General features: G+C 38.9%; 1 protein-coding gene across 2 annotated transcripts in view; it reads right to left on the bottom strand.

Annotated features, from left to right (window-relative positions):
* LOC126325997 (insulin-like growth factor-binding protein complex acid labile subunit) overlaps window positions 1–18151 on the bottom strand; it is a 237027-nt gene that overhangs the window by 16994 nt on the left and 201882 nt on the right. For both annotated transcript variants that reach the window (XM_049995471.1, XM_049995470.1), the window contains exons 7-8: window positions 16574–16733; window positions 2335–2538 (exon numbers count right to left, since the gene is read on the bottom strand). In XM_049995471.1, the coding sequence (XP_049851428.1) occupies window positions 2335–2538; window positions 16574–16733 (364 nt within the window). The remainder of the gene's footprint in view (window positions 1–2334; window positions 2539–16573; window positions 16734–18151) is intronic.

The raw sequence follows: 18151 nt of genomic DNA on the forward strand, positions 1-18151 counted from the left end.
AAGGACAAGAAGAAAATATTGTTACACATTTCATCCTATGGTATTTTATGGTCAAATATTGTGAGAATAAACTATCTAAAATGCAGAAGCTATCTATGAAAACAGTTGATAGCGTTAGTAACTGACAATTTCACAAGGGTTGTTGAAAAAGTATCTGACTTTTATTTATAAAATCAGTCTTTATTCAGATACAGTTGTTTGACACTAGTCACCTTCAAAGTAGTCTCCTTCAGCTTCTGCATAGCTATCCTAATGTGGATGCCTCTGCTGGAACCATTGCTGGAGAGCCTCTTTCGATATGCTGCACAGCTACTCCATCAAATTCTGCATAATGTTTTCCCTGTTCTGAAATCTGGTGCCATTCAGAGTCTGTTTCAGCTTAGGGGAAAGCCAGAAGTCACTCAGTACTAGGCCAATTTAACAGGAAAGCTGACAAACCACAACTATTTTGTGTTTGGCCAAAAAACTCTGAATTAAAGAACCGTGAGTCGGTGTGTTATTATGGAGAAGGTGCCAACTGCCCACTGTCCGAAGTCCAGTCGTTCGCAACTCATTGCCTCATGGAGGCAATGCAGAACCTCTTGGTAGTACTCCTTATCGATGACAGAACTGTTTGGAGCATACACATGATAGACTACACCACTGTAGTCAAAAAAGACTTACAGCATGACTTTCACATTGTTATGGATTTGTCTCACTTTTTTGGGTCTCAGGGATGGTGGATGGTTCCATTGTGATGATTGGAACTTGTTTCAGGGTCATACCCATAAAACCAGAACACATCGCCAGTGATCTATGCGTTAATAAAGTTGGGGTTATTGTTCACAGTATTCAGCATGTTCTGTGCGATCTCTGCACAAAGTTACTTCAGCTCAGTTGTTAGCAACTTTGCCACAAATTTTGCTAAGATCCTCCTGAGGTCCAAATGTTCCATTAAAATGGAATGAATGGATCAAGTACTAATTTGCACCTCATCTGCAAGTTCTTGATCATGATTCATCTATTCTGCATCATCAAGGTCCACACATGATCAATAAGAACCTCATCTGCAGATGCTGAGGGCCTACCTGGACATGCTCCGCTTTCCACTAATGAGCAGCCACCTTTGAAGCAGTTGCACTGCTCCTTTATTGTGCGATACCCACTGCTTTGTCTACAAACACTTGTCAAATCTTGTGGATTGTTTCAACTTGAGAATCACCAAGCTTAAAACAAAATTTGATGCAGTTAAATTTTTCAACTTTTTCTTTCATCTTGTCCACAGTACAAAACCTGAAGTCTATCACTTACACATGTTCATTTTTCAATGGCTAGTGAGTGACTGGTGGTTTCTGTAGTCATAAAAAAAATCAGGTGTACACATTATGTACGTCTACAAACAAAGAGACTGCACATGTCCTGATACCATTGTTGGTTTAAAAAAAAAAAAAAAAAAGGCTGGCTTTACAAGAATCAAGAGGCAAATGAGAAGTTTTGCAACAGAATACCTATTTATTTCATAAATCTAGAAACATCCATCTAATTTCACCAAGTCATGTGCATCACACACATACAAAGTGGAACATACAGGTTACAATATACTGCCAACAATTAATTCAAAAAGTGTGTCTGCCAATGAAGAGCATGATTTTCAAAAATATGTTGAGGTTTTTTTTGTGTTTGTAGTACTTTCTGTTATAAAGATGAATTTGCTTAAATTGTGAGTCATCGACAGTAGTACATAACACTGGAAAACAGAAGCCATTATTCACAGTAGCGTTGAGCTTTTGCTGCTTTTCTAGTAAATGCATAAAAATCCAAATACATGCAACTACAAGGTAATATAAGTTAAATAAATTGCTGTAACTTCATCATAAGTTGCATGGAGAAGTATCTATTTTTTATTCCTTGATGGTGACCAGTTTTCATTCGACACCTGTGTCCGCTTTCAGACCATCCATGCTGTAAGCATGACAAATACAGGTAAAATAGCCAATGTACAGAAACTGCCCTTGCAGTAAGTAAAGTGGTATAAGGTTGGCTTAACAACAGCAAATTACACCACACAAGATGAACATTTTTCACCTCTAGCATGTAAATAAATTAAATGAATGTAGTAGAATACTGCATTAGGACAACATAGAAGGGAAGAATACCTATTTGTATGTTAAAAGAGTCAACCAAAGCAATAAGGAATGGGTAGCCAGGATTAAGGGACAGTAAAAAATGTATCAGTGATTGGATTTAACAACTTTAGCTATGTGCTCAGAAAATACTTTATACTAGACTGTTACACTTTGTGAGGAACTCAACAAATGTTTGAATAGTTTCAAAGGAAAACAGAGTTAGTCTCACCTACTGCCAGTATTAGCAGAGAAACCCCCATTACTGCAGCAAATATTTCACTGTCTCCAAATATCCCACCATTTTTATTAATCCTGTACACTTCACATGGAGGAAGCTGCTCTACTCTCAAACTGGAAAGTACAAGTCCCTCAGTACTTGAAGGCCAGTGGCAAGTAGGCCAGTGAATGGTGACGAAAGTGCAATCCCCATTCTCTGCAAACACCAAAATAATTTTCAGAAAAATAATTCACTTGTTTGCAACGTTAAATTAAAATGATATAGTAATAAATATTTATACAACAATAAAAATGTAATTTGTCATTTATGATCTGATGACCAGATTTTCCACAATTCTTACTGTATTTTTAGTTTTAGTTGGCTAGACTATAAAAGAAGCACAAAATGACACATCCAAACTACACTTATTAATCCTAGGCCTTATAGAAATAGAAAAGAAAAAAAATTCTTGAGTGTTAGCAGACTAGGGGCACTTTCTTTCTAGTGAAGACAAAATCTGTTTATAATGAATCCTATGGTCAGAAAACTCTGTAGCTCAAATAAAATTTAGTATTCGTTTTAATATGATATGCAGTACATAATGCAATATTTCATATCATAAAGCAGCAGTTACAGAAGCCTCTTCAATGACTGTACCTCACTATGTTTTTCTGTTATATTGTAATCACTAATTTATGGTAAAATTGTTGAGTCATGCCAATTTTGTGTAGACTTAGATCAGTTTCTTAGTAAAATATGTTAGCTGACTTGTATGTCACTGAACTTACATTTCAGGATTGGAATAAATGTAGCTACACTCTTATATAAGTTTACATTTTTGATAGGGATAATCCATCATTTACAAAATGTGAAATGCACTTATATAGGAAACATATGACATAGATTCCAGAAGTAACATGAACTATACGTGAATGGCTTGGGGACAAAATACCTATCTTGTGAACCAGATTATCAAGGAAATTAAAATATGCTAATATATTTCCAAACAAAAACAACAGTAAAAACAGGAGAAATAACAGTGTTATTAAAAGAAGGAGAGACAGTGATGCCAATATCAGTACCAACAAAAAATGCATTTGTAGTGGAAAATGTAAAAAAAAAAAAAAAAAAAAAAAAAGACATGGTGTCTACAGACGAAACAGTTGACAATGAAGTAAATGGTACAACTTCTTAGTCAAAGACAAAAGAATGGGAATGCTCCAAGAAGAACATTACTATCACACACAGCAGAAACACTAGCACCACAAACACAGGCAGCATCAGAAGCAGCACTTAAAAATACATCACCACCACATGAAGCAGGAACAAGAGCACCACACAGGCAGTTCCATCAAGACCAATAGACAGTCCATAGTCAGCAGGAACATCAGTAGAAGTTAATAAAAGAATCACTAGAAGTGGAAGAGCAATAAGCCTTAAGGAGTTCTGGTACTCTGACTGAACAAGAATCCAAATTTAACAAATGTAAGAGCACAAATAAATCCCTCTTGCAATGATTTAAAATTTATGAGTCACTCACTCCCCATTAAAAGTGACTGCAAGCAGGAGAAGCTTAGAATAAATGCAGTGCACTCAAACAAAATACCAGATTTTTGTGTTTTCTTCCAGAATCTGAAATACACAAAGAAAGCTTAGACCTACAAATATTTTTTAAAAAATACTAAGAAACTGTACATTTCTTCTCAGTAGCTGAGAACTAGCTCAAAGATGATTAAGTAGCTTATTTTTCTCTTCCACATTACCACTATGTTAGTAATTTCTGGACAACTGTCTAATACTTGCCAGAGACAACATTTGAGTGTAATCCCATACTTCAAACCAAATGACTGAACTATGAAAAACATTTTGAACATGCAACAGTAGAGATACAATTCTGGAAGCTTTTAGTTATATACTTCCACCAATCACTTGATGGTAGAATACCAATATTTACTTCAAAACTATACACATAGTGTTAGAAAGCTGTAGCTCAAAGTACACTAATACTTTACTGTGTCGTGATCTTAACATACATGTTTTAAGAAAATCCTCAGCTTTGCAAAAAACTAGTGAATGTGTTAAAGTGGTACAACATGGAAAGCATGACACACAGACCTACAACAGTAACAATTACTAGTTCCTCTGCTATTAGCAGCTTTTGTGTTAATACCAACATATCATCATTATGCACAGTAAATGATATTTTTTAATAGTATATCCAATCATAACTGTTTAACATTGAATATAGCTTTGTTAGAAACACAGACAGAAAACTACAAAAACGTTTCCAAATTGTCATTACTGTGCATAATGATGATATGTTGGTATTAATGCAAAAACTGCCAATAGCAGAGGAACTAGTAGTTGTTACTGTTGTAGTTCTGTGTGTTACACTTTTCATGTTATGTAACAAAAATAATGTAGTAGCTCTCACACATTTTCTCCTTAAAACTGATTGAAGGAGTGTTTATAGTGATGCTCACAATATGGTACACAAATTCATAGGTACTCTATAGTATTGCTCGTATGATGTGATATTTCCCATCAGGTTTACATCTAATCAAATTGAAGACGTAAAGTCTGTAAAGGAGTTGTGGTCATGTTACGGCACTTTCTTTAAGGTCACATAAAATGTATGATTCCCAATTACTTGTTTTTGTTATTACCATCTTCAGATCTGCTACAAACAGAAAAACAGTGGAATAACAAGCTAAATTTAGTTAACTGATGCAATTTCTACAACAGGCTCAGCAATCCATACAAAAATAAAAAAGATGACATTATTAACAGCCATGCACACAAGCCATAAACACCATAAAAATATCCTGATGTACTTATCAATGTCAATAGCCATAAATCTAGGTACATAATGAGTGTTGGTAATGGCCTGGGCGCATCCTGTATTTATATACCTAACTGAAGCTGGTAGAGGGCACTAATGCTAGGGTGCATGAGTAACCAGCATCATAAATTCAATAGTTAAAATGCAGTATACGTGGTCACCAATGAAAATTTTTCATGTGACAAAAAAGGGCATTTGACAGTAAAACTTGGACTGACATACAATATGTAGAAATAAAATCCATACCAGTACTTGAAATCCACATAAAACATGCAGAGAGCAACAATAGAAGGCTCTTGGGCTGACAAAGTAAATAACACTTCATTGTGTAAAAGTCAGAATTGCATAAAAAGTTTAAAAGCAACATCACATCTATAAACTAAAACCATTCAGCATGACCATAACTGTAAGACAATTAACAAGATAATGACTATTAATTAAAATCTAAAGTACTGGAGGGGACTAGGAAATGCCATTAAGGTCCTAGACCCGATGAAGGGAAACTCCTGATCTACACCTCCAAGCGGTAGAGAGTGGGCAACATCACTTCATATGATGGCTAACGTAGACAGGGACCGAAGGATGACCCGGATAAGTCATCACCCCAGCATCTGCTGGACAGGGCACCCTCTTGCCCTGGAAATGAGAAATCATTTCCAAAGGCGGAAGAACCAGCTGATGGTCAACGGCATAGGATGTGGAAGGCAACGGGAAACCACCACATTAAAGAACTACTGTTATCCCAAGCATCAGCAGTAAACCATGTCAGTATCTTCTGTAAAATTTTCCGGAGATAAAATAGTCCCCCAATCGGATCTCCGGGTGGGGACTGCAAAAGATATAGACAACGTGAAGGAAATGAATCCCAATTTTAACATAGCCACTTGGAATGTGAGAACACTGCTTCAGTGTAGCAAGCTAGAAAATGTAAAACTTGAAATGGAGCAACTGGAAATCGATATCCTGGGCATATCGGAGATGAGATGGCCCCAACCAGGTGATTTCTGGTCTGGAGAATACAGAGTCATTCACACCGGAACTGACCAAGATAGACCGGGAATGGGAGGAGTTGGAATAATTTTGAGGAAAAACTATGGCTCACGTGTCAAGGGATATGTGCAATATAGCTCTCGAATAATACTAGTCAAACTTGAAACTAAACCAAAGGACACTGTGATAATACAAATATACATGCCAACATCCAAAGAAGAAGATGCAGTCATTGACGAAATATACGAAGAAATAAGTGATGCGATGAGAAATGTTAAGGGAGATGAAAACCTGATTGCCATGGGGGACTGGAACGCGATTGTGGGGGAAGACCCGGAGGAAGGAATTGTTGGCAAATATGGACTTGGAAGAAGAAATGAAAGAGGTGATCGACTGATCGAGTTCTGCTCAAAGCACCAATTAGTTGTTGCAAACACACTTTTCCAACACCACAAACGAAGAAGATATACATGGAAGGCCCCTGGAGACCTGAGGAGACAACAGATTGACTACATTCTAGTGAAAGCACGTTTTAGGAACCAGATAAAAGATTGCAGGAGCTATCCATCTGCAGACATAGGCAGTGATCATAACCTGGTCATGATGAAAAGTTCACTGAGATTCAAACGTTTGAAGAAGAAGCCAGTAAAACTTAAATGGGAACTAGAAAAACTGAAAACTGAGGGACTGGCAAAGCACTATGCTCATGAAACAGACAACCTAATTAAAAATTTTCAACATGGTGGAGTAAATGAAGACTGGAATCAGATTAAATCTGGTATATACAAAGCAGCAGGAAAGATAGTTGGAAGAACTGAACCCAAAAACAAGAGGAAATGGATTGCAGCAGATATTATTGAGCTTATAGAAAACAGAAGATTATACAAAAATGCAACTGAGGAACAAGGAAAAGCTGAATACAGAATACTAAGGAATTTAGTTAATAGAGAAGCTAGGAAAGCAAAAGAAAATTTTCTTGGAGAAATGTGCAGGAAAGTAGAAGAAAATATGCAAAACGGAAGAACTGATTTAGCCTACAGAACAGCAAATCAATTTTTTTTTTAACAAACGTAAAACAGTACTCTCAGGCACAATAGAAAATAAAGAGGGGAAAATGCTGTTTGGTGAAGACATGCTGAAGAGATGGAAAGAATACATAGAGGAGTTGTATGCTGGAACACTTCTTTCGGAGGAAGTAATAGGAAGAGAAGAGGAAGTAGACGAAGATGACAAGGGAGATGACATTCTGCAAGAAGAATTTGACAGAGCTCTAAAAGAATTACAGGACAACAAAGCAACGGGTATTGATGACATCCCTGCAGAACTAATAAAGAATGCTGGTGACGGCATGAAAATGATGCTGCTTAAACTTATTAGGTCCATCTATAACACAGGAGAGATACCGACAGACTTCCAGAAATGTATCATTGTTCCTATACCAAAGAAGGCAGCAGCTACAAAATGTGAACAGCACCGAACTCTTAGCCTAATATCACATGCATCAAAAATTCTCATAAAAATAGTTCTGAAGAGAATTGAAGAGAAGGTGGAGGATATGCTGAGTGAAGATCAGTTTGGTTTCAGAAGGGGATTGGGAACAAGAGAGGCGATTCTGGCACTAAGACTCATTATCAAAAAGCAATTACAGAAAAATAAACCAACTTATATTGCCTTTATAGACATGGAAAAGGCATTTGATAACGTTATCTGGCAAGAGATGTTCAGAGTGCTGAGGAAAATTGGAATAAAGTAGAAAGACATCCGCGTGATACTCAGTTTCTATAAGAATGAGGTGGCAGTGATTAGGAACTGTCACCAGGAACAACAAGCAAATATTAGAAAAGGGGTAAGACAAGGATGTGCTCTCTCTCCTCTTATATTCAATGCTTACATCCAGGAAGCTATAGACCAAGTTCGAGAAACTACTGAGGTGGGGATCAAAATTAATGGGCAGAAGATAGACATGGTACGTTATGCAGATGATATTGCTATAGTCACGGAGACAGAAGAAGATCTAGAGGAAGTCCTCAGAACAACGGAAAAAATTCTATACAATCAGTATGGAATGAGAATAAACAAGAAAAAGGCTAAAGTGATGGTATGCAGTACAGGAGCAGAATATGAATCTCCGAGAATTAGAATTGGAAGAGAGGAGCTGGAAGTGATACAGGAATTTACTTACCTGGGAAGCAAAATCACAAGGGATGGTAGAAGCCGGAAAGAAATTGCGACCAGAATACAAAAGGCCAAAATTGCATTTAATCGGAGAAGGAACTTACTCACCAGCAACAACATCAGTCTGAAAATAAGGAAACGCATCATGAAAGGTTTCGTTTGGAGTGTGGCCCTATATGGATGTGAAACTTGGACAGTTGGAAGAGCAGAGAGAAGACAGCTAGAGGCCCTGGAGATGTGGTGCTATAGAAGGATGATGAAGATCAGCTGGACAGACAAAGTAACAAATGAAGAGGTGCTTAGAAGAGTACAGGAAACCAGATCTCTGTGGAGGCACATCCAAACAAGAAGAGACAAACTTGTAGGGCACATCCTATGACACAACAATATCATTGGAACAATAGCAGAAGGAGTTATTGAGGGAAGGAATCGGCGGGGGCGACCAAGGATATCATACATGCAACAGATCATGAATGACGTTGGATGTAACACATATGTGGAAATGAAGAGGAAAGCAGACAGAAGAGAGGAATGGCGCTCTGCTGCAAACCAACCTTAGGGTTGAACACTAAAAGAAAGAAGAAGAAGTTTATAACGTATTAGAAGTGGAATTCAGAGGTGCCACCTCATAGCTTCTCTGTAAAAAGCTTTTATTTTTAAACTGCCAGGAAGTTTCATATCAGTGCATAGTCCGCTGTAGAGTGAAAATGTCATTTTAGAAACTTCCCCCAGGCTGTGGCTAAGCCCTGTCTCTGCAATATCCTTTCTTTCAGGAGTGCTAGTTCTGCAAGTTTCACAGGAGAGCTTCTGTGAAGTTTGGAAGGTAGGAGACGAGGTACTGGCAGAATTAAAGCTGTGAGGATGGGGGTGTGAGTCGTGCTTGGGTAGCTCAGTTGGCAGAGCACTTGCCCATGAAATACAAAGGTCCCGAGTTCAAGTCTCGGTCCAGCACACAGTTTTAATCTGCCAGGAAGTTTCAATACATTTGGGATTATAGGAAAGAATGTATTAACATACAAGAAGATTAGTCAAGGAGAAATAGCAGAACCCATGAAAATTTTAGAATTTGTGTTGTCGTTACTCTAAATTTAACCATAAGATTTTTTATCGAAAAGACAGACTCGCAATGGGCAACTGTTTTACAGGAATTTTATCTGAGATCTTCATAAATGAACTAGAAAATAAGTTTTTTGAACAAATTCCTAATGTATGAAAAAATTATCTATTACATGATAGAATCTTCTCGGGATGACAGCTGAGTCAATGCATTGTTCTCCAGCAACATTTCAGCAAGTTTCTTATTAGCCATCTTCAGGTGAAGTGTTGGGTTCACATCTGATCCAAGTCCTTATAGCCACTGGACCATGGGCTTTTCTGCATCCTCGGCGCCGATCAGGCCAATCAGGTGTGAGCGGAATTGGCACAGCATGTTGGGAGGGTGCTGCAGGCGCCAAGTCCTGAGGTCTCATTTCCATGTGGCCTGTTTATTTCATTCACCGCCACAAAAAAGCCTCCATCGGTGCGCCCTCGATGTATTCTTGCTAATGTTGTGTCCCATGCGGAGCTGAGTTGGAAGCCGCTATAAAGGTTGACCAGGTTATCACTGACTCTTACATTATGTGATCAAAAGTATCTGGACACCGCCAAAAACATATGTTTTTCATATTAGGTGCATTATCCTGCCACCTACTGCTAGGTACTCCGTATCAGTGACATTAGTAGTCATTAGACATTGTGAGAGACCAGAATGGGACAATCCATGGAACTCCTGGACTTCGAAAGTGGTCAGGTGATTGGGTCTCACTTGTGTCATTTGTCTGTATGCAAGATTTTCACACTCCTAAACATCCCTAGGCCCACTGTTTCCCATGTGACAGTGAAGTGGAAATGTGAAGGGACATGTACAGCACAAAAGCGTACAGCGCAACCTCGCCTGTACACTGACAGAGGCTACCGACAGTTGAAGAGGGTTGTAATGCGTAATAGGCAGACAAGTATCCAAATCATCGCACAAAAATTCCAAACTGCATCAGGATCCAATGGAAGTACTATGACAGTTAGGCAGGAGGTGAGAAAACTTGGATTTCATGGTCAAGCGGCTGCTCATAAGCCACACATAATGCCGGTAAATACCAAATGATGCCTTGCTTGGTGTAAGGAATGTGAACATCGAACTGTTGAACAGTGGAAAAACATTGTGTGGAGTGATGAATGCCACGGTACACAATGTGGTGATCCGATGGCATGGTGTGGATATGGCAAATGCTTGGTGAACATTATCTGCCAATGTGTGTAGTGCCAACTGTAAAATTTGGAGGGCCGGCCCCTGTGGTCAAGCAGTTCCAGGCACTTCAGTCCAGAACTGCGCGGCTGCTGTAGTCGCAGGTTCAAATCCTGCCTTGAGCATGGATGTGTGTGATGTCCTTAGGTTAATTAGGTTTACTTAGTTCTAAGTCTAGGGGACTGATGACTCAGATGTTAAGTCCCAGAGTGCTTTGAACCATTTGAAAATTTGGAGTTGGTGGTGTTATGGCGTGGTGGTGTTTTTCATGGAGGGGTCTTGCACCCCTTGTTGTCTTGCACGGCACTATCACAGCACAGGCCTACAGTGATGTTTCAAGGACCTTCTTGCTTCCCATAGCAATTCAGGGATGGTGATTGCATCCTTTAACACAATCGAGCACCTGTTCGTAATGCATGGCCTGTAGCAGAATGGTTACACGGCAATAACATCCCCGTAATGGACTAGCCTACACAGAGTCCTGACTTGAATCCTACAGAACACCCTTGGGATGTTTTGGATCGCCGATTTCATGCCAGGCCTCACGGCTGACATTGATACCTCTCCTCAGTGCAGCAATCCATGAAGAATGGGTTGCCATTCTCCAAGAAACCTTCAGCACCTGACTGAATGTATGCCTCCGAGAGTGAAAGCTGTCATCAAGGCTAAGGGTGAGCCAACATCATAATGAATTTCCGCATTACCGATGGAGGGTGCCATGAACTATTAAGTCATTCTCAGCCAGGTGTCCTGATACTTTTGACCACATAGTGTATCTCCATTGTCTCTTTAATAGCAAAGTCCCCGAAACCTTTCACTCTGCACAGCATTTTGTTTTGCTCAGACTAAAACATGTGTTCTTCACTGAGGTTGTGCTCTATTACCACCGATTTATCCTTTTGTCTGAGGCAAACGCTTCTCACATGTTCAGAGATGCATTGTGTGATGATATGCTGTGTCTGTCCGATATATTGGTTTCCACATTCACAGGAAACCTTGTGTTTTTAGACCAAAGTTGTCATTTATTATTCCTGAATTTTGTTGGAGGACGTAAGATGGTTTTTATCTTGTTCTTCTCCATATCCTGGCAATTTTTGCTTTGGGCGGCCCTGCATATGCATAGCTGCCCACATCAAAGGTTGCCAGCATATTGGAGAAGAATGAGATATAAACCTTCTTCAGTCCTCCAACAAACATCAGGAATATGCTCAGCGCAATGATGGACAACTTGGGTCTAAGAACACCTGGTGTCTACAGAATTTCCTGTGAATGTGGAAAACAATATATCAGACAGATGCAGCATTGCATCATACAATGCATCTCTGAACATTTGGACAAGAGGATACATCAGCAGTAGCAGAGCACAGCCTCAATAAGAATGCATGTTTTAGTTTGAGCAAACCAAGATGCTGTGAAGAGCAAAAGGTTTCTGGGACTCTATTATTAAGAAGCAGTGGAGATACGAGTCAGTGATAAGCTGGCCAACTGGGACAGCGGCTTCCAACTTAGCACTGCATGGAACACAGCATTAGCAAGAATATGATGAGAGGCAGGTTGGTGGCTGCGGATGGAATAAATAGGCCGCACCGAGATGAGATGCCGGGACCCGGTGCCCGCATCTCCCCCCCACCACAAGCCGATGTGCTGGTTCCAATCACACCTGATTGGCCCTACCAGCAACAAGGATGCAGAGAAGCCCTTGAACCAGTGGCAATAAAGACCTGGACGGGACGTGAACCTGACACTTTGCCTGAAGATGGCAAGTAAGAAACTTGCTGAAACGTTGTCAGAGAATGATGCATTGACTCGGCTGTCAACCTGAGAAGATTTTATCACCAAGGTTCACCAAGAAAGCCTGCATTCTTATATATTACACACATTATGTAGATGACAGAATGATAAGACTACCACTCACCCATAATGACAAAGCAGAAGAATTAAATGTGAATAAACAAGTAGCCAGGACAAACAGATATTAGGACTGTGATGTAACAAAACTATATAACAAGCTGAAGTAAAAAATGTGTGACAAGGACACAATAAATATGGAGGCATGAGGTTTGTTGCAATGTCATACAATGGCACATTTTGTGGCTGAATTGCACAAGCCTTCAGAAAAACTTATGTATAAGTTGGATTTCAAATGAAAGTTACAGTTGGTTCCAGGCTGATCCATGAAACTGGCAGCAACAGCAACAAATATTTAGAAACTGGTGGCTACAGGATCAGCTGACATGACTATGAAAAGTTTGGTATTGATCACACAGAAAGGAATTTCAAGGCTCATTTTAGAGAATATAGTGTTCAAAAGAAATGAATTGATAAACCTTAAACTCTACTAACCAGTAAAAATGTTATTCCCTAAAGCCAAAACACACAGGACCAAGTCCCAGTAGAAATAAAATTAATATAAAACAGAATGATACAATCAAACAGGAACTATTAGCCTACAGTGATGCTTTAAAAGAGAACAATTTCATTCAACTCCTTGTACATCAAACAGTATAAGACACTGCAACACCAAAACAAATCTCAATGGGTCCTTGCCCGTAACTGAGGTTATAAAAGGAATTTTCTGAAGTATTCATGAATAAAATTTTTTTAAATTGTTAACAGTTTCTAATAGGTGACCACATAATGTCAGCTTTAACTATCTTTCAGCAGTATATTACAAGAGATAACAGAATCACATAACATCCAACCTAAGAATGATATGCTGTCACCATAAAATAACTACTGATCATTGGTAACTGTTTGCAATAACACTACATAAGAGCAAAGAAGTAAAAAAAAGTAAGCTTAAGCCCAGAAAATTCTTGTACCACCACACCAGGATATCCAGCTCAATTAAACATTACAGGACCAGAACCAGAATTGACAAACCTACTGCAAGTTGCTTGCAATTACAAAAAACCCTGTAGTAGCACAGAAAACTAATGTACAGAGTATTATCAGCCTTCTACAACTAGCAGAGAAATGAAATTAGTTAATTCAAATAAAATACACTTTGATATGTTTGCCTTATTAGCAGTTGCACCATGCACAATTGACAAAACACAGTAAGCCAAAAACAGTTCTTTCACAAATGTGAAATTAGTGATATATCAACCCTCCTAAAACATTTTCTTCTGCAATTTCAACCTTTAATGGAGTAATATGCAAGCAGCCACTTCAACAGAACATGAGCTGATATCAACATTAGCAATTACAGCCTTAAAAGGCTCACAAGGACACAAATTAAACCACCGAAGCAGCACAAACACTGTATAACATGTCTAATGAGCTGCGATGTCAACACAGTCTCCCAAAGTTGAAAGTTCCAGCTCATTGTAGAAATAGCCATCCAACTTTGCTGATCAAGGCCTCACACTTCCAGACCTTATTGACAATGTCGGTACAAAAACAGGGATTGACAATCATGATGTCATTGTAGCAACTACGGTTATGAAAGTTGATAAATCAATCAAGAAGACTAGGAGAGTGTTTCTGCTAGATAGAGCAGACAGGCACTTGTTAGCATCTCATTTATTTATACAGTTAACTGACATCAGTTAGTTCCGGTAAGAATGACGTAGAGGAATTATGGGCGAAGTTTAAGCAGACCGTAAATCATGGTCTGGAGAGTTATGTGCCTAGTATGTGGAGAAAGGATGGAAAGGACCCACCATCATTTAATAATGAAATTCAGAAGATACTGAGGAAACAGAGATTGTTGGCCCACAGTTCAAAAGAGAGTGTACAAATAATGGCAAGGAAAGGTTAGTAGAGCATCATGCATCTGTGAAAAGATCTATGCATGAAGCAAACAACAATTACCACAGTCATATCTTAGTAAAAGATATGGCAGAGACCCCAAGAAAACTCTGGTCATATGAAAATTGTTAAGCCAGTCTAAGGCTGCCATTCAGTCCCTCGTTGACCAGTCTAGTGTGGCAGTTAAAGATAGCAACATAAAAGTCGAAGTTTTAAATTTCATGTTCAAGAAATCGTTCACACAGAAGAATCATACAAACATACCATCATTTGACCATTGGACAGACTCCCATATGGACAACATAGTAATACGCATCCCTGGCACAGATAAACAACTGAAAGATTTGAAAGCAAATAAATCACCTGGTCTGGATGGAATCACAATTTGGTTTCACAAAATTAGACAAAATTTCTAATTGGTCTGATGAATGGCAGCTAGCTCTAAATGTGGAAAAATGTAAGTTAATGTGGATGGGTAGGAAGAACAAATTTGTAATTTTTGGATACAGTATTGGCAGTGTCCTGATTGACACAGTCAAGTCATTTAATTATCTGGTCATAAGTTGCAAAGCAATATGAAATGAAACAAGCATGCGAGAAATGTGGTAGGGAAGGTGAATGGTTGACTTCTGTTTATTGGGAGAATTTAAGGAAAGTGTGGTTCACATGTAAAGGATACATCACATGGGCACTGGTGCAATCTATTGTTAAGTACTGCTCCAGTGTTTGGGATCCTTACCAGGACAGATTCAAGAAAAACATAGAATCATTTCAGAGGCAGGCTGCTGGATTTTTTATCAGTAGGTTTGAACAACATGTAAGTATTACGGAGATGCTTCAGGAACTCAAATAGGAATCCCTGGAGGGAAGGTGATGTTCTTTTCAAGTAGATATTTGTTTCCAGTTGTACATGAGACTACTCAACAGTGTCATTATGTCTACATCTGGCAAGGGTGCTGCAACAGAGATACAACATCTCTGGCTGACCAATCATGTTAGACCAGCTAGCCAGCTCATTTACACCCACGTGACCATGAGTTCACTCTCATTTTCTGCAAGTCAACCTAAGCCATGTTCTGGTCTTTTTCTTTTAAGTGACATTTTCCTATATGATGATGCTATACTTATGGACTCTGCCAGATAACAAATTGGGCTGCAATTACAGCTGTACTAGTCATCTACGCCTTTGAGTGAGATTGCTAAAATGAAGATACACTTTGGTGTGCAGAGACCAGTATACTTCTCCAAACAAATTAACTAACTAATTATTGTTGTGGTTTGCATTCAAATGTGAAAATGTGACAAATGATTGTTGTCATAGAAGAACTAGAGAGGAAGAGGGAGGGAGGGAGGGAGGGAGGGAGGGAGGAAGGGAGAGAGAGAGAGAGAGAGAGAGAGAGAGAGAGAGAGAGAGAGAGAGAGAGAAAGAAGAAGCCATCATCAGATCAAACACTGATTAGAATACCAAACTGTTTTATTGTATACGGTCCTAATGCAGGTAACACACGTTCGTCCAACTTGTAAATTAACTTATCCAGCCAGGAGACACACTATACAATGTGGAAACCAAACCCTGATGCAAGATATCATTTTTGACAAACATAAAGTAGAGGTGAAAGAAGAAATTAGTGACAGAATCAATCCTAGGACTACTAGAAATCGATCCCCAAAATGACATAATAGTTAACTTGACATTAAAGCAAACACTGTTGTGATCTATGTCTCCAACACTGATGTGGCAGAACATAAGACTACTGAATCTGTGTGTTTCTCTCACATATCAGTATTGGGTCTCCCATCTTTCAAATGAAATGCATCTAAGTATTATACATCATATAGAGGATCTGAGATTTCAGCCAAAAGGCTTTCTCCTAAAGTGGTAACACGCACAGTTCACACAAGCACAAGTCACTCACACATGAGCACTATCAATGGCCAGAGACAGGAGTCATCAGTGTGTGAATTGCACTTGTGTGAATGTGTGTGTGTGTTCTCTCCTCTAGAAGACAGCCTTCAAAACCTTAAATTTGTAGCAGTCTTTGTGCCTATCTCCAACTCAACATCTCCCCTACATGGTGAGCAGTAATCTGTCCTTTCCATAATATGATTATTATCATATACTGTACTTATAAGCAGTATCAAAATGTTTGCTCATTATATAGGCATTAAAGTGTATTTATGAATTGTTAATGCAGTTCATGATAACAAACCTGTTGCTATCAATAGTGGAGCAGCATGACACTCAGTGCAGGTCCACGGATTTCCTCTAAGATCCAATAACCGCAGCTTTAACACAGCAGGGATTGCTGAACTTGGTATCTCTGACAAAGCAGTGTAGGCCACAGATAAGTTACGAAGCTGCCGCTCCTCCTGAAAAGTATCAAGTGATAAGCTTGAACCTGTTGATATTAACTGTGTATAAGTCATCAAGAAACATATTTTATGTTTTGAGTTGGATTAAAACTACTAAAATTATTTTGTTTTTTACATCCTTAGTCACAAGCACCCCGTTAATGTTATTCACTTCATTCCCTTGATCTGAACACATGATATAATTGTATATTAATGGTAATGAGGGACTATATTACTGCAAAAAATGTACTCATGTGACTAAAAAAAGCAGTGCCCAGCAAGCCAATTAATAAAATAATTACAGTCTGTGAACTGAAAGATCAACTTCTATGGTCACTAATCTTGATGTTTGGCATGTACAAGGGTTGACTGAAAAGTAATGTCTCCACCTTCATGACTCTTCAACAGTTGGCAGCATTGGTATGCGACAGGCACTGGCTTGTTCAGTAGCCTCTTCTCTACAGCTCCAGTTGGCAGGAAGCCTTAGCACTGAACAGTTTTGTTGTTACATTATAAAGTATGAAACCCTGCACAGACAGTCAGTCAATGCTATTTAAGTAACGTGCAGTCATTGATTTCTTGACAGCAGAAGGTGTCACCCCAAAGGTGATTCATCAGGGAATGAAAGCTGTTTATGGTGATTGTCTTGATGTGAGTACTGTGTGTTGTTGGGTGAGTATGTTTGAAGATGTTGAGGTGGGATCATCTGAACTGCGTGACAAACAAAGAGTTGGACGTCCTGCGACAGCAACCACCGAGTTTCACAAGCCAAATGTTGACATACTGATTCAGGATGATCATTGTATCACTCAGAGAGAAACTGCAATCACAATTGGCATTTCACAAGAATGTGTGGGTCACATTATAGCTTTGCTTGGCACACCACACACTTCATGTGCCACCACAGCAGAACTTCAGAGACTGAATCTCACCACATACGGCATCCTCCATACAGTCCAGATTTAGCACCATCTGACTTACATCTGTTCCCGATAATGAAAGGCAATTTGCGGGGACATCATTATGCTACTGATGAAGACATTAAGAGAACTGTGAGACTGTGGTTGCAGAAACAGTGTGTCGACTTCTTTCATGACGTCTTCAGAAAACTTGTTTATCGTTGGCAGAAATGTATCCAATTGGCTTGTGATTATGTGGAAAATTGAATATTGGTAATTAAAGATCACATTCTAAGGATTATTTCAGCGTTTGATTTATTAAAATATTCCCATCCAAACCCAATTAATGAAGGTGGAAGCATTACTTTTATTCAACCCTTGTAACATAGGACACAATTACACATTTTTGAGATCATTAGGTAGATGCTAACAGGATTTGAACTGGCCAATTCTTCTACAAGGCAAACGAGGTTTAATGTTCACAGTTCAGGGAACAACAAAAGTTAAGAATAATTACCACTTTAATTTAAAATGACA

The sequence above is a fragment of the Schistocerca gregaria genome, chromosome 2 (assembly GCF_023897955.1).
Source record: "Schistocerca gregaria isolate iqSchGreg1 chromosome 2, iqSchGreg1.2, whole genome shotgun sequence".
Classification (NCBI taxonomy): domain Eukaryota; kingdom Metazoa; phylum Arthropoda; class Insecta; order Orthoptera; family Acrididae; genus Schistocerca; species Schistocerca gregaria.